At 44.1% G+C, this 26,744-nt stretch overlaps 6 protein-coding genes across 6 annotated transcripts; 4 read left to right on the forward strand and 2 right to left on the reverse strand.

Moving 5' to 3' along the window:
- Nucleotides 1-317: 317 nt before the first annotated feature.
- Nucleotides 318-1,534, reverse strand: PG985_006886 (uncharacterized protein; the record flags this gene model as incomplete). The annotated part of the gene is made up of 5 exons (XM_066826655.1): nucleotides 318-404; nucleotides 510-629; nucleotides 672-937; nucleotides 1,020-1,422; nucleotides 1,487-1,534. 5 exons carry the CDS (start codon nucleotides 1,532-1,534, stop codon nucleotides 318-320), a joined length of 924 nt encoding a protein of 307 aa, XP_066686262.1.
- A 1,094-nt stretch (nucleotides 1,535-2,628) lies between these two features.
- Nucleotides 2,629-5,040, forward strand: PG985_006887 (salicylate hydroxylase; the record flags this gene model as incomplete). Its single annotated transcript, XM_066826656.1, has 5 exons — nucleotides 2,629-2,784; nucleotides 2,847-3,245; nucleotides 3,302-3,557; nucleotides 3,635-4,027; nucleotides 4,088-5,040. The coding sequence occupies 5 exons, from the start codon at nucleotides 2,629-2,631 to the stop codon at nucleotides 5,038-5,040; spliced, it is 2,157 nt and encodes a 718-aa protein (XP_066686263.1).
- Nucleotides 5,041-5,845: 805 nt separating this feature from the next.
- Nucleotides 5,846-6,457, forward strand: PG985_006888 (uncharacterized protein; the record flags this gene model as incomplete). The annotated part of the gene is made up of 1 exon (XM_066826657.1): nucleotides 5,846-6,457. One exon carries the CDS (start codon nucleotides 5,846-5,848, stop codon nucleotides 6,455-6,457), a length of 612 nt encoding a protein of 203 aa, XP_066686264.1.
- Nucleotides 6,458-18,937: 12,480 nt separating this feature from the next.
- PG985_006889 (bZIP transcription factor) lies at nucleotides 18,938-19,867 on the forward strand (the record flags this gene model as incomplete). The annotated part of the gene is made up of 2 exons (XM_066826658.1): nucleotides 18,938-19,126; nucleotides 19,361-19,867. The coding sequence occupies 2 exons, from the start codon at nucleotides 18,938-18,940 to the stop codon at nucleotides 19,865-19,867; spliced, it is 696 nt and encodes a 231-aa protein (XP_066686265.1).
- A 2,180-nt stretch (nucleotides 19,868-22,047) lies between these two features.
- PG985_006890 (peroxin-4) lies at nucleotides 22,048-22,777 on the forward strand (the record flags this gene model as incomplete). Its single annotated transcript, XM_066826659.1, has 2 exons — nucleotides 22,048-22,231; nucleotides 22,440-22,777. 2 exons carry the CDS (start codon nucleotides 22,048-22,050, stop codon nucleotides 22,775-22,777), a joined length of 522 nt encoding a protein of 173 aa, XP_066686266.1.
- Nucleotides 22,778-23,932: 1,155 nt separating this feature from the next.
- Nucleotides 23,933-25,091, reverse strand: PG985_006891 (glycosyltransferase family 62 protein; the record flags this gene model as incomplete). The annotated part of the gene is made up of 2 exons (XM_066826660.1): nucleotides 23,933-23,953; nucleotides 24,024-25,091. The coding sequence occupies 2 exons, from the start codon at nucleotides 25,089-25,091 to the stop codon at nucleotides 23,933-23,935; spliced, it is 1,089 nt and encodes a 362-aa protein (XP_066686267.1).
- Between the last annotated feature and the right edge of the window lie 1,653 nt (nucleotides 25,092-26,744).

A 26,744-nucleotide genomic window follows, 5' to 3' on the forward strand; every position in this document is an offset into this window, starting at 1 on the left:
CGTAGTCAGGACTACGTCACTTGAGAGGCTAACCATGATGCCGTAAGGGAAAAGAAGAATGATATGCTATGATATCCCACGTGGAATGCGAGTTTAAACTTCAAGCCACCACTCTACCTGAAACGAACGGCTTTCGGCCGTTCTCTCGGCCTTCGAGATGGACCATTACTACTGCGCAAGCCACCTGGACCCGTCGAGTGAGTCCCTTGGGCTAAAAGGGTGGCCTCTGTTCTGAAAGGTCGGATAAGAAGTGGCGGCGGTAGCCTTCAGGGTGGCGTTGCGTTTCCTCCCTGATCTATTTCCGTCCTATACAAGACTCAGACCATAAACCCCGCATCCAGTGGTATATTTACACCCGTCATGCTTTTGCTCTTTGCGAAGGTGAGGACTTGTTCGGCAACGTCCTGTGCAAGGCGGTGTGAGCGATCGTATAAACCAAGCTGGCTAATCTAAAAAGAGATAGGTTGGGGCGGAGAGGAAGAGAGATGATCTATGGTGATAGTACTGACCTCGACGGTAGGGAAGCGCTTTAATTTTGTCTTTTGGCGGTAAGCGTCTTTCGCTTGGTCTGAGAACCTATCGGACCATTCCTGTTGTTGTTGTTGTTGCTTCTTAGCTTCACGCGCGATCTTGGGAGAAGTAGCAAAATAAGCAATAGATAAAAGACTTACTGTCAGGAGCAGCCCCGGGCTGACGCTGTTGACCCGGATTCTGGGGGCGGCCATGACGGCGAGGTTCTTGACAAGGTGGATCTGGGCGGCCTTGGTGACGGAGTAGGCCAGGGAGCTGCCGCTCGGGTAGATGCCGGCGGCCGAGGCCGTGGTGATGAAGGCGCCCTCGGTCCGGTCGAGATGCTCCTTGGCGGCCTGCATCAGCCACAAGTGGGACTTGACGTTGATGTTGAAGCACATGTCCCAATCCTCCTCGATGGTGTTGTCTGTGTCGCTCACATCCGTCAGTCAGCCAGCTTGTTGAAATCTCGATGGGGTTTAAGTAGCAGCTGATATATAGGTACTTACCCTCTATGCTCGTCATGTCGCGGAACTTTGTCCAGCCGCCGTTGGAGAAGAGGACGTCGAGGCGGCCCATCTGGACGACGGTCTCGCGGACGAGGCGGCCGATCTCGTCGCGGCTGCCGAGGTCGGCGCGGATGGCCAGGTAGGCATTGCCGTGCTCGTTCTGGATCTCGTGGGCGGGCAGGCGCGACAGCTGCTGCAGCTCGCCCACCACCTTACGCGCCCGCTCCGTGTTGCGGCTGAAGTTGATGACGACCCGGTACCCCCGCCGGGCCAGCAGCCGCGCCGTGGCCGCGCCCACCCCGGCACTTCCCGCCGTGATGAGGGCTACGGGGCTGTTGCTGCTGCCCGCTGCTACTGTGGCTGCTGCTGCTGCTGCTGCTGCTGCTGCTGCTGCTGCTGCTTCCTGTACCTCTGATCCTGCGCCTCTCTCTTCCTCCTCCTCCTCCTCCTCCTCCCTCCTCCCTCACGGTGTGGGTGGCGTCGGACCAGGTGCTCAGTCTTTTTTCGTCAGCCATGATGTTAATATGATGGTACCACGTCCTGGGAGAGGGCCAGATAGTAACAGTATTGTATTATATGATGTTGGTCTTTATGAGCCCGAATAAGAAGCTGGTAGTAAGTAATATGGCATACATGCCGAGAAATCTGGGACCCGGTTGTTGGAGCGGAGTCGTACAAAGTCGCCTCCTCGTCACGTCAACTGCAACTACCGACTGACTGCAAGGGGTTTGGTCCAACACGAGTAGACGAGCTAGAGAGACGTTACATGTTACATTCTCTACTCCTGTCAGTCTCTGCCCTGCGTATAGAGAACGCCTCTCGTCAGTCATCGAAGTAGATTAGATATATGACCGCGTTTAGCATCTACCGTCGACTATTCTAGTCCTATTGCTCCATGTGATCGCTAGCAGGCGCGCTGGGCTGCTAACCTATGTATGTATCGACTAGTAGTGATGGAGCTCCCGTAGTAATTAATGTAAGTTAGGTACTTTAAGTAGATACGGATACTGATGTCACCTAAAAATGTCAAGCGGGGTTGTTGCTTGTAGGTGGTAGGACAGAAAGCGGGGCAACACGAACACCCCAACATCCTAACATCCCCCCTAGCCGTCAATTTCAATTAATCTCGGCCCTCCACCTCGGAACGGGGTTCCTGTACCAAAAGCCCATTCTGAAATGATTGCTTTCGGCCGGCTACTATTTTCCCGGGCCAAAGACAAGCAGTTTGGTGGGTTCTGCCACCCTTGCTACCTTACGGCCCGGCTGGGGGGGAGGAGAAGAAGAGAATGGCAGTATTGAGAGAGAGCAGTCATTGATTCCGCGCAGCATGCCTGCCGTGTGCTGCCATCCCCAGCCTCGGAGTCTGGATTCCGTCCGACTGTCATATCTCGTGGACTTTTGGCTTTGGCTTTGTGGCGTGCCGTGTTTGCTTTGATTCCCGGTGTCGTCTCATCATAGGTTCAATTCAACCACATGAAATTCAAGTCGTGTCGTCCTGCTTCGGACCGTTTTCGAGCTGTGATTTCCAGCTTCTGCAAATCTCATCAACCGCCATCGACGTATCATTCTGTCAGTGACACCCAAGCTAGCTTGTTTCTGCACGGTTGTCATGGCTCCAAATGGGACAGCGCCAACGGCCAATGGGACCAAGTCAAACCCGCTGGTCCACGACTACCATGAGCCCCTGAAAATCGCCGTTGTAGGTGCCGGTATAGGTGGGCTTTCTGCGGCCATCGCGCTGCGACGTCAGGGCCATGTTATCGATGTAAGACCATCCGAGACTACTGCCTCGTGTTGAGGACTCATGACTGACTGGACCGGCGAAAGCTGTACGAGCAATCGTCGCTGGCCAGCGAGACGGGGGCGGCGGTCCACCTGGCGCCCAACAGCAACGGTCTGCTCCGGAGATGGGGCATCTACGCCGAGACGTTCGGCGCCTGCAACACGACCAAAGTGGTCGAGTTCGCCTCGACCGGCGGCATGATCAAGGAGATCGATCTCAGTATGCCCAACAAGATGTGGCAGCATCCCTGGCAGCTGGTGCACCGTGTCGCCCTCCACGACAACCTCAAGGCGGTGGCCACGGCCAAGGACGCGCCGGGGACGCCGGCTAACCTGTATACGTCGAGCAAGGTCGCCAGCGTGGACCCCGATGCCGGAACGCTGACCTTTGCCGACGGGTCGACGAGATCGGCGGACCTGATAATAGGAGCTGATGGTATATACGTACGTCTTCTGTTCTTCTCCTATGTCAGCCCAAATGTGCTAAATGGTCGGGTCAGTCGAAAACTCGCAAGGCGCTCGGGAGTCCCGAGACCAAGCTGTTTGGTTCTGGTAAGGCAGCCTTCCGCTTCCTTCTTCAACGCCAGGTCGCACTCGACGACCCCGTGACCAGGCCGCTGGTCGACCGCGTTGACAGCCTCTGCATGTGGTTTAGCGACGACCGCCGGGTCGTCATGTACCCCTGCAACAACAACGACACGCTGAACTTTGTCCTTATTCACCCGGCGAACCAATCGCATGCAACGCCTAGTGACGGTACGTTTGTTCCTTGGATCTACTTACTCGCGGGCTTTTCGGATACCGAGAGGGGTGCTAACGATCGAGACAATCAGAGTGGAACAAGCAAGGCAGTCTCGAGCAGGTCCTCAAGGTCTATCAGGACTTCGACCCGGCCCTGAAGCAGCTGATCAGCAAAGTGGCCCCGGAAGAGCTCAAAGTGTGGCAGCTGCTGGACATGGACAAACTGCCGACGTGGGTCCGGGGCAACGTGGCCTTGATCGGAGACGCCGCTCATCCCTTCACGCCTCACCAGGGGCAGGGAGCCGGCCAGGCCATGGAAGATGCCGCCGCACTCGCCACCGTTTTGCCAAAAGGTACTGCGCCCGAGGATGTTCCCGAGAGACTGCGACTGTACGAGAAAATCCGGTATGACAGAGCGCACAACATCCAGGAATACTCCAGGCAGTCGGGTAAAGATTGGGTAGACGGGGTACCGCAGATTGATGGTAGGTTGTCATCATCCACTCAACCCTCTATCGCCCGAAACTGACCTGAGCCCGCCCCAGTGATGAAATACACTGCCTATAATTTCGGCCACGATGAGATCGATAACTCGACCCGCGTGTTCAACACGTGGCTCGCCTCCCAAAAGCCCGACCTCGGCCGCCGGATGCCCCTCGGCTTCGGACCCGCCCCCGGCCCACGACAGGACGTGCTCGGCCGACCCCGCGCCGGGCTCGACCAGAGCGGGTTCGCGACGACGACGGTCAAGTTCGAGACGTCGCGGACGTACCTGGAGTCGCTGTTCCCGACGCCGGCGTTCCGCTTCCTGAGCCCGGCCACCGTGTGCCTCGCCAGCGTCTCCCTCACCACCCTGGACGGCCTGGCGTGGCTGGGCGGCGGCGGCTACAGCCACTGCGGCCTCTACCTGCACGGCGTCGGCTACTTCCCCAAGGCGGGGCCACCCGTCGTGGGATCGTACCTGCCCGTCCTGTTCGAGAACCTGGCCGATGCCGTCACCACGGGGCGGGAGGAGCTGGGCTTCAACAAGACGTTCTGCGATATCAACGTCGATGGCGGCGACAGCAGCAGGACCTCCTCGTACAACGCCCGCTGCTCCTGGCGTGGGGCCAAGTTCCTGGACATCGCGGTGGAAGATCTGCAGCAGCAGTCGGACGCGGCGGCGGCGGCGGCGGCGGCGGGGACGGAGAAGGAAGGATCCGATATTCTGACCTACAAGTACATCCCGGCCACCGGCCAGCCGGGCAAGGCGGACGTCGAGTACGCCTGCGTGGCGCCGCACGCGGAGGAGGCCAAGGTGGCGGCGCGGACGGCCAAGACGGTGGCGCGGTCGGGCAAGGCGAGCATCACGTTCGACGCGGGCAGCTGGGAGACTCTGCCCACGCTGCACCACATCACCTCAGTCCTGGCCGGGATCCCGGTGTATCGGGTGGTCGAGGCTACGGTGGTGGAAGGTACGGGGGTTCCCGATGTTTCGACCTGTCGGAGGATCGAGTAGGCTAGGCAGGGCGTGGTTTTGGTTTCGTTGCTTTGCTTGACTTTGTGTAACGGTAAAATGCGCCGACTAAGCCTTTGTATATCATGTGAATCTACTATGCATGTAGCTACTATGTACACGTTGCTATTGTACTTTGTCATTATACTGCAGTATAGTGACTACCTATAAACGAGAACAAGTGAAACCCGCCTACCCATTCCACAGGCGTGGACCACTCCTGAGTAATCAAGCACAGCAACCAGAATCGTACGTTCCTGGGACCTGTCGCTTACATGTAAACTAGTTACTAATACACATAATTAGATCGATCTACTTCTACTGACAGGTACTACGTCGTATGCCAATCGATCCCAGTCAGTCACAGAAGGGAGGGAGGACCCTGATCGTCCTGGGGTAGCACAAAGATAGCCGATCCCCCACATCGGTCCGCCGCCCCTCCCCCCTCCTCCACCTACCCGTCCGACATCTGAGACCCGCGGCCCATGATAGCAATGCACATTTGCCGATACCTGATGCCTTGCGACAGACGGACCGTTGCTGGATCTTCGGACGAGATGAGGGGTAGGCGGGTGGGGAGATGGGGATGCACTTGGGGTTGTTATTGTTATGTATGGGTCGGCGATACTTCAAGGCACCGACGTACTTGTCCTCCAGCATCTAAAATACACATACCATGCACCATCGCCGCCCAGGACTGTTTACAACAAACCTACCGCTAGCCAGAAACCAACAAACCACAAACAAGTGCCTATCCGCAAACGAGCAGAAGAGTCCCAGAAGCCAGCCCAGCCTAGACTCCCCAGCCATGACGACCTCGACCACCAACGGCGGCCCTACCGCCGGCACGGCCAAGGAGCAGACCCCGCCGACGCCCAACAACCTGCCCAAGGTCTCGCGCTTCGTCACGGACCACAACGAGGCCGGCGAGGCCATCTTCTCGGACGCGCTGCCAGCGGAGCTGCCGCGCACCACCATCTACAACGGCGCCTCGTTCGGGCTGGGCTACGCCACGACGCGCACGCCCGTCTCCCTGGCCGACGGCGCCGACCTGGCCGCCTACGCGCCGCTCCTCGCCGACCCGCCCGGCATCGTGGTGCCGGGGGGCACCGTGGCGCGCTACGTCGACGTGCCGCCGCTGTCGGTGAGCCCGATGCACCGGACCGTCAGCCTCGACTACGGCGTCGTGCTCGAGGGCGAGGTGGAGCTGGTGCTTGACTCGGGCGAGACGCGGCGGATGCGCCGCGGGGACCTCGCCGTCCAGCGCGGCACCATGCACGCCTGGCGCAACCCCAGCGAGACCGAGTGGTGCCGCATGCTCTACTTCCTGCAGGAGTGCGAGCCCGTCCGCGCCGGCGGGCGGCAGCTCGGGGAGGACTACGGGGATATGGACGGGCACGTCACCAAGAGTGGGAACTAAGAAGAGCAGGAGTAGAGGAGACGAGTAGGAGCGGACAGGGGGCGGAAAGGGGAGAGAGTGTATGCGTATGTGGCTGGCTGGCTGGCTAGTAGACCGGTGTGCGTATAACGGAAGGGGAAATAAGGGGCGAAGTAGAAACAGTTGCCGCTACTTACTGCTGCTATTGCTGCACCGTTCTTCGGGGGCTGCCGGAACTCACTCCGTGCTGTGCTGGGGGAACACGAATTGATTCCTTTTACTGACAGCAGCAAGTGGAGCGACCAATTGAATGGAGGTGGCAGCTTTCGCTTGTCGCCGTCGTTATGGTACGGGGTGGAACAAACCAATCAAATCAAATGAACAGGACCTCATTCACCGAACAGAGGCGGGATTTGGGAAAGGGCTTATCGACCTGTCGCCTCAGTACTACCCACACATGCAAGATATATTCCTTGTATAGGTAGATCCATGGCTGCAGTAAGCTGACGGCATGCTGCAACACAAGGCACATCCAAAAAGGGCGCGACACGGGGCCACGAAAGGACGGTATTCCCTAGCCAGGGCTACAGCCGAGCTTCATATAAGAGAGGGGGGAGGAGGTCGATCCGCTGTTTCTCATTCGTTCCTCTTTGTTTTTTTGTTGTTTGCTGCATGCTCGTATGTTGTTGGGTCGTTGCTGGTGGTGCTGCTACTGCTGGATGGGCTAGATTGGGAATACCCGATCGGGTCAGCCGAGGCGGCCTCGCATAGCGAGCGACAAGCAACATTCGGCTCGAGTCTTTACTACCCGTCGCTTTTCGCTTCTGTACGACGTAGACGGGGCTTGCTCCGCGCCCCCGCAACGCAACAGAACGAACCAATCAGAGGGCGCATCGCGGACGGCTGTCTACAGCAAGGAATGAGTTCGCGGAAAGTCCTCCGCGGTCTTCTCGATGCGACGATGCCAAGCCCCAACAGTGTACACAATGGCATTTGCTTGCTGTTGTCCTGTTCATCCTTTTCTTTGTCGTCGCCGTCGCCTGTAGTATCTTCATTAGAAAAAGTCATTTCGCATCGGTGAGCAAAGGATTGCTCTGTGGACTTATCATATCACATGCATGGCCACGATGTAGTCGGGTTGGCGTCTGTCAGAACCCAGCGACCACGAGAGTATGTTCGCTGCTCATTGTAACGTAAGAAAGCAAGTAAAGGTGTGCCCGTTTCCAGCATGACCCCGTACGTAGGTAGCGAGTAGGTGGTATGTAGACGGATATACAGTGCGATGCGATCAACGTCCCAGCCCTAGCTGTTGTCTCCCTGCCATGGAAGGTGTACCTACGCCGAGGAACATATACATGCCTACCTTTCAAGGGAAACCGAGTAAGAAATAACCCCATGTTTCTTCTCGCAAACTCATACCCTGTCTCGAAAGTTGCAGTTGGATCCCCCGGCCACTCAATAGCGGACATTTCCAGAACCAGGGGACCCGCTCGACTTCCCGTCTTCTCCGCCCTAGCCGATAACGATTGCGAATAGACCCAGGGGAGAGGGGCTTTCCCTGTGCCCTGAAGGCCAAGAACCAGGCGGACCGACGTTGGAAAAACCCTCCTTCCTCCCAAGAAGCAAAGGCCGGTGGGATGATGGAAGACGTTCGTACTGTAGCAAGTACTGTAGGAACTGGGCGAGGTCAAGGCCAGGTCGGCGGCACCGTGCCGGGGTAGCTTGCTCTCTGTTTCAACTGCATACAGTATGCTGTCCAAAGTTTCAATCTTCTAGAGCGATGGAAGCCGTGTGTGAGTGACTGACAGGGACCGTGGAAAAGGGGAAGGGCAGAAAGAACAAGATGACTCGCGTGAGTCGAGACTATAACGCATTATGAAGTCAGGGACTGAGGGCGGATTTTGTCATGGTGACCCGGATTGCGACCCGGATATCCCCCCATCGTAGGATTTCCCCTACCGGTAGTCTCTCCCCCCCAGTCTCCTCTGTGCCCCAAGCTCGTACCCGCAGAATAGTGTTTGACAAGCAAGTGACGTGGAGCTGGAGCGAGGACGAGCCAACAACGTCCCATATTTCTAACTTCAGGGCGGCTCTCCCCTCCTTTGCCTATGTCTCTGCTTTCTGTGTCTCTCCCACTTTCAGCCCTGCGATTCCACAATGTCTCCCAGGGCTTTTGGCCGGGGAAGGGTGTGTCGCTTTGACTTTGACACTGTACTGCTCGCGCATGTGCGGGCGCTTGTTGTTTCGTGGGTACCGCACGCTCATGAACCCAGAACGTACTGCATGCAGATCAGCACTCTGTATGCAGACTTCCCCTGCTTGTTCCTCCTCCTTCTAAAGCGCATGGAGACAAGGCCGATGTAAGGCGTGCTGGCATTGGTGCGCATATACTAGCACCGTGGTTGTCAAGATGGGAGGCGAGCTGTCATCCGGCTCCGAAGCAGGAAAGGAGATTATGATTTCGCCTGCATTGCGCCTGCAGCTCTGAGGGCGGGAGAGGAAGATAACAACCTGAGAGCCTGAAAGCCCGAGAGGGGATGCTGTAGGTGATGATGATCCGATATCCATTCTTTCTTGGGCCCTTTCGATTTCGGTTCCCAAGGCCGATAGCGCGACGCTCGCTCCCCCTAGCCCACCCCCTGGCAGCCTGGGACTCCTGCCCCATCCCAGGAACCCGGGAGGAAACTCGGGCAACTTGTTGCGAGTCATTGCTGCTTTGGATGGGACACGCGGGATGGAGATGAATGAAGGGAGGGGCCCTTTCACACGTGCATTCGACCCGCTGTAGGTGGTAGGCTAAGGCCGTGGAATTAGGGCGGAATCTATATATGTATGCATGTAGCAGGCCAGGAGCCCTTCCGCTGGAAGAAATACTGTAGTGGCGTGCGGCTTTCGGTTCCCTGTACTCCCACCCAGGGAAGTGTCCCGTTACTGTAATGGAGAGCATCTTCGCCGTCTTGCAAGGTTCCCGTCTAGTGGATCAATCTTCTATCCCCGTACCCAGTATTGGAAATGTTGCCGAAGCAGCAGAGTTGCGAGTGTGCTGCATCGTCATCCCCAAGAGGCTTTGGTCTGGAGCGGCGCCTCCAACTCGAAAGCAAAAACTGGCAAGCATACCCATGTAGGTCTATGATATGCTGATGGCAGAAGGAGGAGAGAAGGAAAGGGGGGCAAAAGTTGGCTGCTACTTCCTCGTCGTCTTCCCAAGGCAAAAAGGAAAGAAATTCTGCATCTTCATCTGCGCCAGCCCCGGGGACTTGCGGTTCGATTGACTGCTGAAGAAGGGGGCTGAACGGAAGAGACTCGGCCAGCCTACGCCATTTCAACCAGTGGCTGACATGGGCTAATGCTGGTGGGCCCAAGCCTGGCTGCCTGGCTTCATTGGCTTGGTTCTACCCGACTTCTTCTTCCATGCATTCGACGTACCTTCGGGCAACCATCAGGACACTAGAGGCCCTGGGGGAAGCGCATGGTCCTTCTTGCCCGGCTTCGAATGCGGCAAAGATCCAACCACAATGTCTAGGTTAGCCTTCAATGTGTGATGCCAGACGTGACATGAATTTGCGGGGTGCCCAAAGTCAAGTCATGGAAATTGCTGGATACATACTGTAGGTACATACATACAGTACTACTACATACCTCAGTTGCCCTTGGACCAAAGTATAAACAGGCGTCGTACAGTAGTAGTCAAGACGGGCCGCATGGTCACATATTATTAGCAGGTGGGTAGTTTGGAGGGCTCAAGGATGCTGCCGGGATCCTCTACTAGTAGCAGACAGGACAGCGGGCACCGCCAGGCCAGGGACTTCTTCCATTAGCTGGTTCGCAGTAGCCCCATAAGGCGAGCTGGGAATTGTACTGTAGGTACTGTAGTGGTATGTCCTGTGCCTCAAAGTCTGTTAGTATGGAAGCTGAGGGTTAACTCCCAAGTTACGTTGCATTACAGTACATAGGATACGCTACTGGGCACTAGAGGATATCTGCTGCGTCTAATGCGACGACAACGCAGGTGGCAGGATCCCTCGTTCGTCGTCGACGCTAGGTTGGCAGAGTTGGAAATCCAACTACCAATCCACGCTCCCATGTTGGTTCATGGACTTCAAGTGCCAAGGTCGGGGAATAGCAGTAATGGTCTTGTCATACAAAAGGTACAAGAAGCAAGCAAAAGTGTTTTATGTAGGAGGATGCAAGAAAAAGGTGGAGAGACTGGAGTGAATGAACGTGAGAGGAGCTAATTGTCCGGAGCTAGGTCCGGCAGCCAGGAGTGGGTCCCCTGCAGTTCATCAGCTGACGGATGTTTCTCCTTAGGATTAGCAGGGACACATTCCTTGAAGAAATAACATGCAGGCGTGTGTAATACACAGAACGCCAGTGGCTCGCTACCACTGTACGTACGCCATGCTGCTGCATGCGAAAGCCCCTGAGTGGGAGCGAGGAAGGGGTAGACAGGGTCGAACATACAACACATGGAGTGATGCCTTATTGGCGTATCGACCAATCGTTGTTCCATCTGCGGGCTCGACTGTGGATGGAAACCGCGATAAGAAGTATGTATGTGCCCATCCTGAGGCCCGGGCTGGGCCTCCTCTCCGGTGGAGCATTATTTCCAACCAACACGTCCGGCTTGTTACCGTAGGGCACGCAGCCCGTCTGGTTGGTTTGGTTGGGTAAGGGTTCGGATTAACAATCAAAACTACCGGCCATCCAAGCCAAGGGGGTTCTGATAGGCCCGGCCTAAGGTGCCGGCCGTTGTGGGCGATTGGTATCCATGTCAATTCCGAGCGGCTCCCAGCTTTGCTGACCCTGTCAGTCAGGAGAAGGAGACAGGGAGATACCACGTCTTAGGGGTAAGTTTAGTGCCTCTAGTTAAATATAGCGCTTAATTAGTGTATTAGGCCAATGTTTTAAAGGCCGCTTTTTTAAGTAATAAAATAGCTATTTTTTAATAGTTTAATAATAATATTATTTTTTAATTATCTCTTTTAATAATATTTTTTTCTTAATAATATTAATAATATTTAAAAATAAAGATTTATAATATATAATAAATTATTATTTTTAATATTTTTTAAATTAATTAATTATTAATTTATATTTTAATTATTTATATTAATTATATTTTAATATTATTAATATATTATATAAAATTTCTTTTAAAAGTAATTATTAAATATTATATCTTAAACTTTTATTATATAAAATTTAAACTTTAAATATAAAGGGTTTTAATTTAAATTATATATATTTTAAATATAATTCTTTATTTAATTTAAATAATCTTTTATTAAATTAAAATTCAAAAAATTAATTAGTTATTTAATAAATTATATTACTTTCCTTTTAAAAATTATTATAATTAAATAAGAAATATAATAAAGATTATTATTTTATATAAAAAATTAATAACTTTTTTTATAATAAAAGAAAAAAAAAGGTATTAATAAAAAAAATATATATATATTTTTAATAATTTATAAAGTTTATTTTCCTTTAATTTTATATTTAATATATATTAAGCTTTTTTTTAATAACTTTAAAGAAATAATTTTAAAATATTTAATTATTTTTTTCCTTTTTTTTTAATATAATATATTTTTTTTCCTTCTTTTTTTTATAATTTAATAAGCTTTATTAAAGAATATAATAAATTTATTTAATTCTTTATTAATATTTATATTAATAAAATTAATAAGAATTAATCTTTTTAAAATAGATTTATTTATTTAATTTATTAAAAAGGTTTTTTTAATTTATTATATTATTCTTATATTCTTTAATTTTAAATAATATATATTAATTAATAATATTTTTTTTATAAAATATATATATTATATATATTTTATATTAATTTTATAAACTTTATTATATATATATTTTTTTATATATTAAAATCTAATTAAAAATAATTAAATTTAATTAAAAAGGCGGTTTATATTTATTTATTAAATTTATATTAAAATTATTAAATTTTAATTTATTAATTTTTAAATTAAATTTATTTAACCTTTAAAATTACTTTAGTTTATATTAAAATTAGTATTTTTTTAAAATAAATTAATTTTAATTAAAATTCCTTTAATTAAATTTATTTAATTAATTACTTTTTTATTAATAATTAATTTATTTATCGATTATAAATTTTAATTTATATTTATTATTAAAATTTATATTATAATTATAAAATTTAATTTATAATTAATTAATTTTTTTTTATTATTATTTAATTATTTATATTAATTATTTTTAATTTATAAAAGATATTAATTTATTATTTATATTAAAAAGAAAATTTATATAAAACTTATTATTTTTTATATAATAAATTAAATTAAATAAATATATAAATTAATTAATTATATAATAATTAATTAATAATAAATTAATAATAATATATTTATTATTAAAAAATTATTTATAAATTTTAATTTTTATTTATTTATTAATAATAACTTTTTTTTTAATTAATTAAATTAATTTACGATTTTATTATATTAATTTTTATTATATATATTAAATTTTATAATTTTCGAAATTTTATTTTTATTTTATATATATATAAATATATTTTTTATTATTTAATAATTTTAATAATAATTTTTATTATTATATATTTTATATATAATATATAAATTATATATATAAAAAGTTATATATTATAATAATTTAAAAAATATATTATTAAATATAATTTTAAACATTTTAAAATTAAATTTATTAAAAATAATATAATAATTATAAAAATAAAGTTTTTTAAAAAATTAAAATTTAATTATTAATATAATAACGTTAGTTTTATTAAAATTATTAAAAATACCTTTTATAAATATATATAATATAATATTATTATTATTATTAATAATTATTATAATATATATAAATAAATATTAAAATATAAATAATATTATAAATATATTATAATATAAAAAAAATTAAAATAAAAAATAATAATATATATATATATATATAATAAAAATAAAAAAAATTATAAATTTTAAAAAATATATATTATAGAAATTTATATAAAATCGATATTTATATATATTAATTTTAAAAATTCTATTATTTAATATAAATAATTTTTAATAAATTTTAAATTTATATAATATAAATAAATAATTTTTTTTAATAATTAAATATAATATTATTATAAATTTTAAATTTATTTTAAATTTTATATTATAAAAAATAATAAATAATTATAATCGAAAATTATAATTAAAAAATTTAATATTTATTATTTATTATTATTAAAAATTTAATTTTTTTTTAATTTTATTATTTAAAATATTTATTTATTTTAATATAAAATTAATATTAATTTATATTATTATTTATTTATTTTATATTATTTATATTAATTATATATAATATATATTAAAAAAAAATTTAAATAAATATATTAATTATTTATTTTATTTATTTATTAATTTATTAATTAATTTTAAATTTTAATTTATAAATATTATTAAAATTTATATTATAATTATAAAATTTAATTTATTATTAAATTATTTAATATTATAATTTAATAATAAAGTTATATTAATTTATTATTTTAATATATATAAATAAATTAATATTATATTAATAAATTAAAAAGTAAAATAAAATAATTTAATTAATATATTATTTATTAATAAAATATAATTAATAATTAATAATAAATTATTAATTAATAATAAGTTTTTTAAAAATATTTTAAATATTTTAAATATATTATTAAAAAACTTTAAATTAATATATTTAATCTTTTTAAAAAAATTTATTAAAAATATAATAAAATATATTTAAATTATAATAAATTTATAATTTATATAATAAATAATATTCATTATTATTAATTATTAATTTATTAAAGTTTAAATTAATATTAAATTTTATTTATTATTTATTTAATTATTATTAAAATAAAAATATATATTATAATATATATTAATATCGTTTTTAATATTTATTATAATTAATTTTTTTTTTAAAAATAAATATATTAAATAAATTTAAAACTTTTTATATTAATTTTATATAATAATATTTTATATATATAAATTTAAAAATTTTTAAAATTAATTTAAAATTAATTAATAATTAAATTTAAAACTTTAATATAATTAATATAATTTAAATCCCTTTATTAATTATAATAAATTATTTAATTATTTATACATTATATATTAATTAATTTAATTATAATAATTAATATTAAATTATTTATTAAATTAATTATTTAATTAATTAATTAATATAATATTTTAATAAATATTAATTTTAATTTCTTTAATTTTTAATTAAATTTTAATTAATATTAAAATTTATTTATTTCTAATAAAATTTATTTATTAATAATTTAATTCCTCTTTCTATATTTATTAAATATTAAACCTTATTATATATTATATTTTTTACTTTTTTTTATTTAATTAATTTAATTAACTAAATTTATTAATTTAATTTATTTATTTATTATCTTATTATTTATTATTAAAATTATTTAATTAAACTATTTAATATATTTTATATATTTTTTTAAATTTATTTAAATTTTTTTTTTAATATATATTATATATAATTAATATAAATAATAAAAAATAAATAAATAATAATATAAATTAATAATAACTTTATATTAAAATAAATAAGTATTTTAAATAATAAAGTTAAAAAAATTAAACTTTTAATAATAATAAATAATAAATATTAAACCCCCTTTTTATTATAATTTTTAATTATAATTATTTATTATTTTTTATAATATAAAATTTAAAATAAATCCGAAATTTATAATAATATTATATTTAATTATTAAAAAAGGAATTATATATTAAATAATAAAGTTTTTAAAATTAATGTATGTAAATACTAATTTTATATAAATTTTTAAAAAAAGCTTTCGAAAATAAATATAAATTTTTATAATATACGTTTTTTAAAATTTATAATTTATTTCTTTATTTTATTATATATATATATATATATATTATTATTTTTTATTTTAATTTTTTATATATTATTAAATATATATATAATTATTTAAATTTTAATATTTATTTATATATATTATAATAAATATTAATATTAATAACGATATTATATTATATATATTTATAAAAAGCGCTTTTAATAATTTTAAAAAAGTTATTTTATTAATTATATATTATAACGCTTTAAAATTAATATATTTTATTAAATTTATCAATTTATTAAAATTATTAATAATATAATATTTTAAAAGTTAAAATAAAAAATAATTCTATATTTATATTCTTTTTTTATTATTTAATAAAAAATAAAAATAAAAAAAGAAAATAAAAAAAATAATAATTAATTATTTCGTAGTTTTAATAATAAATATTATATTTTCATAAAATTAAAAAAAAGTTATATAAATATAAAATAAAAAATTATATTAATTTTAAATCGTTATTTAAAAATTTATCGAAACGAAATAATAAAATAAATAATATCGAAACGTTAATAAATAAAAAATAAAACGAAATTAATAAATAATCTTTTAATAAATATATTATTATTAATTTATTATTAATTAATTATTATATAATTAATTAATTTATATATTTATTTAATTTATTCTATTATATAAAAAATAATAAATTTTATATAAATTTTCTTTTTAATATAAATAATAAATTAATATTTTCTATAAAATAGATTTTTTTTAAATTAATAATATAATAATTATAATATTTAATAAATTAATAAATATTGAATTTAAAAAAAAAATAAAAAAATATAAAAAATTATTTTTTAATTTATAAATAATTCTTTATTAAAAATAATAAAACTTTTTTATAAATTAATAATTTAATAAACTTTATTAAAAAATATAATAAATTTATTTAATTCTTTATTAATATCTTTATTAATAAAATTAATAAGAATTAATTTTTTTAAAATAAATCTATTTATTTAATTTATTAAAAAAATTTCTTTAATTTATTATATTCTTTTTATATTTTTCGATTTTAAATAATATATATTATAACCTTTTATTTATAATAATTATTATTAATAATTTAAATTTTATTAAATTAAATAATTTAATTTTATTATTTATTAATTTAATTTAAATATTTTTATATAAATTATTTTTAAATTAATTAATTAATTAAAAAAAGTTTTAATTTTAATTAAATATAATATTAATTATATTTATAACTTTAAAAATAATAATAAATTATTTATTTAAAAAAAAAGGTTAATTATAAAATATATTAAAACTTTAAATTAATTAAAAAATTTAATAATTTTATAAAAAATAATATATTCCTTTAATTAATTCATTTATTTTTTAATAATAATAAAAGGTTAATTAAATTAAAAAAAGATATATTAATTATAAATAATAATTTTAATTTATTTAAAAATATAATTAATAACCTTTATAATTTTTAATTTAATTATATATATATTATTAAATAATATAAAGATATAATTAATATTATATTATTTTAATTATTTAATATAAATTCTTTATAATTAAATTTAATAAAATATATTAATTAATTAATAATAAAAGCTTTAAATATTTAAAGGGTTAATTTAAAAGAAAAAAAAGAATTAATTTTATTATATAAAATATTAAAAATACCTTTAAATTAATTATTATAAAGCTTTATAATAAAGAGAGGGTTAATAATATAATTAAATAAATAATTTTATAAATAAATATAATTTATATATAATATTAAAGTTTATTACCCCTATAATATATACTAAGGGGTCCTTTATTTATACTTATAACGTAGTATAGTAAATAGGGTAGCTAAATATATATAAATGTAGTAGTACTGTAAAAGTGTGGCAGCCTCTCTTTCTATGTCTCTCGATCCCCTGTGGGGCGGCCGATCAACCACCACATCACACCGGCCGCCGGATTTGTAGAGTAGGTAGCATCTTCATGTGCGGTATAGCGTAGTGGAGGCAAGCTGCGGCGGCGGGTGAAATAGTGGTACAGGGCTGACCGGTTGATCTGCATATCTCGTTTTCTATATAATACCCACCTACTGATCGGCGGCTATTTAGATCTTACTACAAGTGATATGCTATATAATTACACACATATATTACTTGTCCAAGTAGCTGCCTACTCTGGGCATTATTATTCACGTTGTGGTTATCTCGCCTCCGCCCTCAGTCTCTCGAGGCCGCTGCCCTTTTTTGTTTCTACAATTTGGCATCTACGCATACTGACTTTGGACTTACACACATACTCACGTACTCTGCAGAAACGGCTTGGCCCATGATGTATTGGGTACCGCATCATCCCCACTTACAATACACAGAGGTACCTACAGACACACCTGCATGCCGCAGAATCCGATTCTCTCCTCGAACCCAGTCGACTGTTTGGACGTGTCTTGCAAGCCCGTGGAATCGTCCCTCCCTCCGTTGGGCACAGAAAAGAAAAAAGAAAAAAAAAAGAGAAAAAGCAAGTCGCATGCTAAGCAGCGCAGCGCAGTGCAGTGCAGTGCATGTGTCCTTTCATTCAAGGAATACTACCGCTAGTCTCGTCACGAACATAGGCCTACCACTATAGTGGCAAGCATCTATCATCCATGTCCATCCCGGGAAAGCTAGGGGGCAGGTGAGTACAGTAGTAAGTAGGCAGGCAGGCGGACATGACGAATCCGGCCTGAACGCTATGTGTCAATGTCAAGGTTAAAGCGGGAAGAGCGAAAGCCAAACCACTGCCTATAGCAGTATCATGACCTAGTTACTCCTCACCCTCGAGCTGCCTGGGATATATGTTTCGGGTTATTTCTTTGTAATGCACTACCACTACACAGCTCCTCTCCCCCCTCTTCTCGGTGGTGACTGTGACTGTACTGTACATTGCACTTGGCCATAAGTGCCGCGCATGGTGCAAGATCTGGCTGGCAGAACATGTGCTCGATTTGGGCGGGGGAAGAACTCGACATAGGTACACATTCATTCTTTGACAAGGCCGTTGACTGGGGGTGCCGTCCCCGCAGCGAATCACGGCGCGCTGCAACGCTTCGGATGCTCTCCAGCTCCTGCAGCCCAATCAAAATATGTGGAACAGTAACTCCCGAACTATTTGTGCAAGTATGTATACTTCGGACCCATGTAGCTCCAAGGCGCTCTCCACCTCTGCCTAGACCCCTGGTCGCCACGCATTGGCACTGTGACAGCCTTGACGAGCAGGGGAGCAGAGAGGAACGGGAACGGTATATGGCATATATGTTTTAGTAGATAAGTCAGTCTTCCTGATAAACCAGTACACAGGCCGTTGAGCGAACGAGCTATTCAGGAGACACCAAGTTCCACCCACTCCTTGTCTTGCAACTTGACTTGTTCGGCAACACTTGGTTAGTATCACCAACAACGACACTCCAGTCCAGCCCAGCCCAGCCCAGCAAGTCCGGTCAGTCCGGCCAGTCTACCAGCAGCAACCATCTCTTTTACCGAGGAGGGAAAGACGGCTCCCATTGCTGCTGCCCATACAAGCTTGCGGCAACCCCCCGCCAAGTTTTCATATCCGTCATGGACCAGAACGAAATGTTGACATGGAGGGAACCCCCCATGTCAGCCGACCACATGAACTACTTCAACACGAATGACTTCGGTCCACCTACAGCATCTTCTGGCGGGTACTATTCCTTGGACGACGATCAATACGACTACAGCTTTCCAGCAAGCCAGAACATCGAGCAGTATAATCTTCCACATCAAGTATGTCTCCAAAGTGCTGCGCAATTGGGCTGAAATGTGTAAACATGCTGTTTCTTGCAATGTTCGCTCGACATTGCGCGCGGTCTGCTAACACATCTCGAGTTCCCCGGCGCTTGTTACTTGAAATACTCGTTCGCCTTTTCGTGAGCTGACCAAAGAATGGTGCATTAGTTCGGTCCCTCTGCTACCAATCTATCACACCAAGTCAACCAGGCACTCTCACAACACCAGCAGCAACAGCAACTTTCACCAACAGCGACACACGCAGGAACTGGCCAAGGACTCGGCGGGCATGCCTACTTCAGTGGCCATGGGTCCACAGCCCCCCATGTTGATTACGACCATTCGAGCCATGGAGAATCGCCAGTGGACCTGAACGAGGACCAGGAAGCAGCACTGAACGCCCTTCGCTCACAAGGGCGGATTGGGAGCAGCAGCGACTTGGGATCCTCCATATCCGTATTAGAGGTCACCACTGCCGCCCGGGGCCAGAGGCACGAACGAAACCGGGAAAAGAACCGTCTTGCGGCCAGCAAATGCCGAGAGAAATCGAAAAAGTACGTCGACGAGTTGCGAGAGCGCGAGCGCGAGCTGGCGGCCCAGCGAGCTTCGTTATCGCAACACGCTGCTAGCTTGCGCGAGGAGGTACTCTGGCTCAAGAACGAGATATTGCGTCACGGAGACTGCAACTGCGAGTTCATCCAGAACTACTTAGCGACAGCGGCCCGGCAAATTACATAACACCAGGTACCCTGCGTCCGAGTTGTTGGCGTCAAACTTCTCCTGATTCCAGGGCCCTGTTCCTTCTCGCCAGACATCTCGTATGAACCAGCACCAGTGTCAAACTGTGATGGGTTCAGTTGCTGTTATGTCGCCTCGATCGTCCGTCCATTTCCCAATAGAGCGTCAAGGAATTGTACCGGTCAATTGGTCAATAGGTATTGATAAGTGCCGCATTTTGCGGCAGGATAAGGTCCTGGGAGGCAAGACATGATGATGCTGCGGCATGGTATCTGTCCCAACTCACAGGATCCAACGCAAACCTCCGATGAAATACCATCATCCAGGAAGCCGGAATGAAACATCTTCGGCCTGCTAGACACCTTCGTCAGTGCTGAAGGGTCCATGTGCAGTTGGCATGCTTTTCGGGGCATTGGTAAGTTAATGTGGTAATATGCGTTTGGATGCCATTGCGAGCAAAGGTCATCTTGGACCATATATGATATATGATCACGTGTATGGAATTAACGGAGTATCTGGGGTCAGTTGTCTTCAGTGGGTATGGGAGTTGGGATTTGGGAGTTGGGATTTGGGAGTTGGGATTTGGGAGTTGGGATTTGGGAGTTGGGATTTGGGAGTTGGGATTCATTGTATAGGAAAGGGCCTCGAGACCATCCGAAGTCGCGTCAATATATGAGAACGTGTAGGCTGAGGAAACCCCAAACGTCACCATGCGTCTGTAATGTGCGAGTGGTCGGGCGGCTGTTTCTTGCTTGGTTCTTCGCACGGCTAGGAGGGAGCCACCTCTGAACGATTGGAAGCGGATTGGTACGGCATCGTTCCCCAGCGCTTTGGGTGATGGTGAAAGCACCACAACAGTGTTGGGGCGAGGGCGCAGGGTTGATATATGCGGTCTAAGAGTGTGGGCAGGAGTGTAAGAAGAGGATGGGGATTCGGGGCTTCGGTCCCATACCCTATACCCTAGTTCGGGGTGGTGGACCTGGACGGGAGGATGGACCTGTATAGAGCGGACTAGCCGTTCCCTCGTACTTGAACTCAGTGTGCACCATTGGTTCGGTCCGCTAGGTGTGAGTGCCCCCCGGGCTTCTCTGGGTGCGGTGGTTCAAAGAATGACTAAAAGCCCCATCCATCTACTTTAATCCAACGTTCGCGGGTGGACGCGAGCAGGCGAGGTTCGGAAGTCTCCTGACTCTCCGCCGCTGCAACCCTTTGTGCGACCTATCACGAACCAGGGGCAGGATGAGCTGTCCTCGTTTTGTCCACGAGAAAGTCTAGAGCAATCCCTACTCCCCCGGATGGGAAAGAGCATACGCAGCAATGACGACATACGCGACTCATGATGTCGTGTTACGAGACCTTTGAGCTGGACTTGAAATATGGACTTGGACGCAATTAGCGAACTGACGGAATCGCATTGTCATGAAGACGTTGTGCTTATGATGCATACAGCCAAAGACGGGGCTGAACCACTGCGCCGGCAACCCGGCTTTGCTGTGCCGCTGACTTGATTAGGAAGGAGACCCAGCACAGCCCATCATGTGCGCGTGGGGGAGATGGATATCTTTCCAGGGTTGTTCTTGCTGGTGGTGTCTGCCGAGCTGTACCGCTGGGTGGTAGTACAGAAGATGGGCCCCGAAAAGGCCCTGGCCTGCTCGCTCAAGTGACTTGAGAGAAGAAGCAAGACTAAGACTCGGTGAAGTGAGATGGCCAGAAAATGGAAATAGGCGCCAGCGAGGCCGTGGAGCCAGATCTTGAGATGCTTCTCCATACAGAGTTGATCATCTCGGAAACCGTCCAATAGCAAACGGACTCCTACGTCATTATCTTGGTATTCCACGGCTTTGGGTGCAGCAACCCCCCCGGCCTTTACCGATGCATCCTGGCCTTTGTTTGCACTTTCCTACAGAGCTGCAGTCCATCTACACAAGATTATCTAGATAATCGAGGCCCGACCCACAAGTCGCAGACGAACTGGGTCTAGTGCCCCTACCGCTTCCGCTATCGATAGCAACCCGGGCTAACATGGCAAGAAGGCGGTTATGTAATGAATGTCATTGCACGTACTGGACAAGGAAAGAAAGAGCTACCATCATCCATCACCACATGCATCGCCCGCCTACGTAGGAGGACGAAATCAAACCTGTCCAGAGAAGCATCCACGCCGGGGCTCGACACACGCAATGAAATCCTCATCGGGCTCATCGTCGCGCAGCGGCACTAAGCGCCTGCTCAAGGAACTAGCGACCTGGGAGAAGGAGGCCCCCGCCGAGACAGGAATCGAGCGGCTTGGTCCCGTCAGCGAAGACGAGCTGCTGAAGTGGGAGGCCGTCATCAATGGCAGGGGCATTGGCAATGGATATGATGGTTGGTAAACCCATGCATTCTTTGCTCCCTCAATTGCCTTCCTTCGCTTTGACCCAAGGGCAAGACAATGACGTCTCCCTGTTCAATTGCTCGCTATGTTACATAGCGACGCGCCACCGCCCCTCTCCTCTTCGTCCTCCCCTGCCTCCCTCACTCGCAGCAGCAACAACCAGCTAACCGTTCCGCCTTTGTTCTCCGCGACATACAGAAGGCCGCTGGCTCCTCCGCATAACCATACCCTCGGCGTACCCGCTGGAGCCGCCGCAGATCTCGTTCGCGACGCCCGTCGTCCACGCCAACATCGGCCTGCAGACGGGCGAGATCTGCCTGGACCTGCTCAAGAAGGGCGGCGCCTGGACCCCGGCCTATAGCGTGCTCGAGTGCGTGCGCGCCGTACGCATGCTGCTTAGCTGCCCCGAGACCGACTCCCCGCTCAACGTCGACGTCGCCGCCCTGCTGCGCGCCGGCGACCACGTCGGCGCCCGCCGTCTCGTCGAGTTCTGGGTCCGCGACTCCGATCTCGGCGGAAAGTACGCGGGTCGATAGCGCGTCCTCCCTTCACGACATCTTCTGCGACTGCTGTGATAGCATCATATCACCAACAGAGACCGAGGCAAGGGAAGAGGGAAAAACAAAACACATAAAGAGACGAATAACGAATTGATACCTGGACAAACATAATGGCTGATAATACCCATGGCCATAAGGCTGGAGACGAGCGGGGTTCGTACAACCCAGAATAATGGGACGGGTGGGCAATTCATCCAATGACCGACCAAGTAGGCCAAGTCGTGAAAAATCATCTCAATTCAGAAAAAAAAATTCCGGTTATAATGGTAATGGGGAGCGTTGGACTAGGACTAGATATCCACTGACCGTGGAAGGTCAGGCAGGGAGGGACAGGCGCAGGGGGAGACTGATTCGGAATGCGGGTAATAGCCCCTAGGAGTGGGCAAAGGGAAGAGCATGTACTGGAACCACGATGCCTGTTGTATGTCGCGTGCCCGGTTGCAGATGTGCCTATTTGGGATGGCATGGTCAGGCGTCGGCGGCCACCGGCGACTTAATGGGTTCAATGGATATAACGGCTACTACTGCTGTGAATCTGTATAGGGTTTAGTGGACGATAATATTTCATTGGCTACAGGGTGGGCTCTTCGTAGCAATCTACCACGGTGGCCAGCAAATTACGAGAAACGATGAAGTATCAATTGTTGATACAATGAAAAAGGGTCTTTCCAGATAATGAACGAGTCGTCTGAACACATTTGATTCGTTCTAAATCGAAACAACTCCCAGCCATGCTGCCTGTCCCCAAAATGCAGATACCGTCAAGCCGCGCGCGCGTGTGTGAATGAGCTCTTACAGCCATCGAGGAATTGAGTCCTCGCTCGTCCTTCCACATACCCTTTGATCCAGCAGTCCTTCCAGCAGTGCTGGTGCCCACCGGCAATCTTGCAGAGAAAAAATAAACATATTCTTTTGCAAAATGTAATGATTTCCAGTCGTTAAGCCTCACTGTCGGAGGGACTCCCGAGTGCTCACATTTGGGGCTTTCTACTTCAGGTACGCTTATCACCGGTTTGGTGGCCGTTTTTCCCAAGCATAGCTACAATGCAGACACCGGGGAGCCCATAACTTTTCTATTAGTCGAAGAGAGAGGTACCAAATAAAGCAACATATTACAAGGTGACGAAGTGTCTACTCGTTGTAGTGATAGACCTAAGTGTAGGTAGTATGTTAGTATATAACGTGTATATGTGGTTGTGGTGAACCAAGGAATGTAGCGTACCTTGTAATTTGGCAGTCCGGTCGCCTGCCAGCCCAACCGCTTGGCCATCTTTGCAAAACCCTCGGTCTCGATGAGGTGGTAGAAGGGGAAGGGCGGGAACATGGCACCGTCGCGGTGTACGTCGGCCCTCACCAGCAGCGCCGTGCCGCCCACGCCATCGAGCGGGACCTCGGCCCGGACGTCGTCCTTGTTGTCGAGCTCCATGTAGACCATGAGGGTGCGGTAGGTCGGGAGGGCCTCGTAGCCCTCGAGCAGCAGGTCCTCGGGCCCCATCTTGGCGGCGAGCTCCTGAGCCGTCTCGCTGTCTTGCCAGCTGTTGAAGTCGTAGGCGCGCTCGGCCGGCTTGTTGCTGTCGTCCTTGTAGCGCTGGTAGCAGTTGGGCACGATGATGGGCTTGTCGTGCGAGGCGAGGTCCTGGATCAGCGTGGGCGGGGTCTCGACGATGTCGCCGTCGAGCCAGAGGACCCACGACGTGTCCGGACCGAGCGTGGTGAAGAGCAGCGAGTTGCGCGCCTTGGACATGGCCGCCCGGCGCACCTTCTGGTTCTCCATCTTGTGCCGCTCCGACTCATCCTGAGAGGCCAGCGGAGGGTCGAAGTCCTGGCGCTCGATGATGACGCGCCGGAACTTGTTGGTGGCGCTCTTCTGGGTCTTGGCGATCTGCGCCTGCAGGGCCGTGGTGGCGGCGTTGCCCTCCTTGTTCTTGGGGATGATGAAGCCGAGGGTGATGAGTTCGTGCGGGTAGCTGAGCTCCATGAGGTTGTCCCAGTAGTCCTGGTAGAAGCGGGCCATGGGGGTCAGGATGAGGACGGCCTCGCGGTTTGCGATGGGGTCCTTGGTGATGGTGACATGGTTGAGGTTGAAGCGCTGGACGTCGCGGCGGATGTGGGCGAGGTTGGACTTGGGGACGGGCTTGGAGTTGAGGTTGCGGCTCTTGGAGGCGGTCGGTCGGGAGGAGGAACCGGTGTTGGACAGGAAGTAGATGATGAAGGTACAGAGGACAATGCCTATGATGACCGTCACCGGGTTCGTCCTCCGTAGACGAACTGGCCCCATGGGGCGCGCCATGGGTTCGTCAAGGCTGTCTTTGATGGTGGCTAACTATGTTTCCGGTGACATAGGTAGCAACGGGCGGTGGTGGTCTGGAAAGGGAATTCACGATAACGTGTCAGCAGCCATCAATGGGAACAGATATCGGCGCCCCGGGGGAAAAAAATAAGTACAATTAGCTAATTGGATTTTAGCCCTCCAAAACGAAATGAAATAGGGGCTGCCGTGCCGACCAAGTCCACTGCTCTGATCGGGGGAGACAAGGGTGTGTGTGTGTCCTTTTGTTGCTGAGAACGAACAGTAAAAACCCCAATTCCAATTGGAGCTGGCGATAGAATCGGATTGATCAACAATTATCACTCAGAGGCCACCGTGAGACGGAGGTGGGCGTTGGACACATGCGGGATTGATTGACCACCTGTGTGTCAGCGTGCACGCCCAAGGCTACTGGCTACTATGTACTGGCTACTACCAGCTGCGGCTACTGCTGCTGGCTGTTGGCTGCTGGCTGCTTGCGCTTGTCTGTCATCTTGACCTGCATACTTACCGTTGACCCACTTGCAAGTCAGCTCGCTTCTGCTTCTGGCCTTCGGCCTTCAAAATTGCAGCCTCGCAGTCAGCCCTGGCCAGCCAGCCAGCAGAAAGTTGTATCATTGATGTATATACAAGGCTGGTCTATTTCGATTGACTGATTGAAGGATATACTGCCTGGAACACCTTTTCTTCGGGTTTGCCTTTCTATATATACCTACGTCGTAAGCACGTAGTTTGCTTAGGCACTTGGGCATTTTACAGCTCGGGTCGCTGCTTATCCAGTTTTGATACAGGTCTGTAACCAAGCCGAAAGCTGCCCTTCGTGATCGGCCAAAACTACAAGTTGGGTGCAGTATGCAGAGGCTTGTAGTTCATGCGATACCTCTGAGTGTTCTAGCTCTGTTCGATCCAGACGTCTCAAAAATAGAGTGAGTAGGTGTCGACGATTTCACACCAACATAGAGCATCATCCCCTCCCGCAGGCTTACACCATCAGAAATACGAGGGTTGTGGGAGTATCTTGTCTACACTTATGACCAATTAGGAAACCAAATGCGATGTACTCACGTCAGTTGGTTCTTCTGAAAAATGCGAGCAAAGGGCTGAGTCAGGGACGGGCCGTCCAGTCGGTTCTCGACCGAAAGTCCTTGCATGCTCTCACCTAGAAATGTGAAAGGAGACAGCTTCAGACCTTTCTCATTTTGGATACGCCAGTTCGTTCGTCCGCACCTTACAGGAGACTCAGTCGCGTGTGCCTACGTATGTATTCGTCTAGGTACAGTATACCCACCCGGGGTTCCCTATACTGCGAGTCAGTAGTCAGCTAGCCCATGGGCAGCTACTACATAGTATGCGGTGAGGTGTTTACTGCCATGTACAGTAGCGACGAGGTGGATAATATTGAAGGCTGCACCCCCGCCTCGCCCATGGTCGCCCCTTATGCGCATAGGAACTCATTTGCCCATGAGCCCAAATGACAAGCAGAGTCGCACAGGGAGGTGGATACGCAGCCCGTCAGCCACCTATGCGGACGACTAGGACGACTGCCATGATCCCATATCGTCTCGTCAACTACGGGCATGTTGTGCTAACAAGAGTTGGAAGACAACGTGGGGGGCAAGGATGGACCTTGGTGTC

This window comes from Apiospora marii (genome assembly GCF_038362585.1).
Source record: "Apiospora marii strain CBS 49790 chromosome Unknown utg000004l_segment0_segment0, whole genome shotgun sequence".
NCBI lineage: Eukaryota > Fungi > Ascomycota > Sordariomycetes > Amphisphaeriales > Apiosporaceae > Apiospora > Apiospora marii.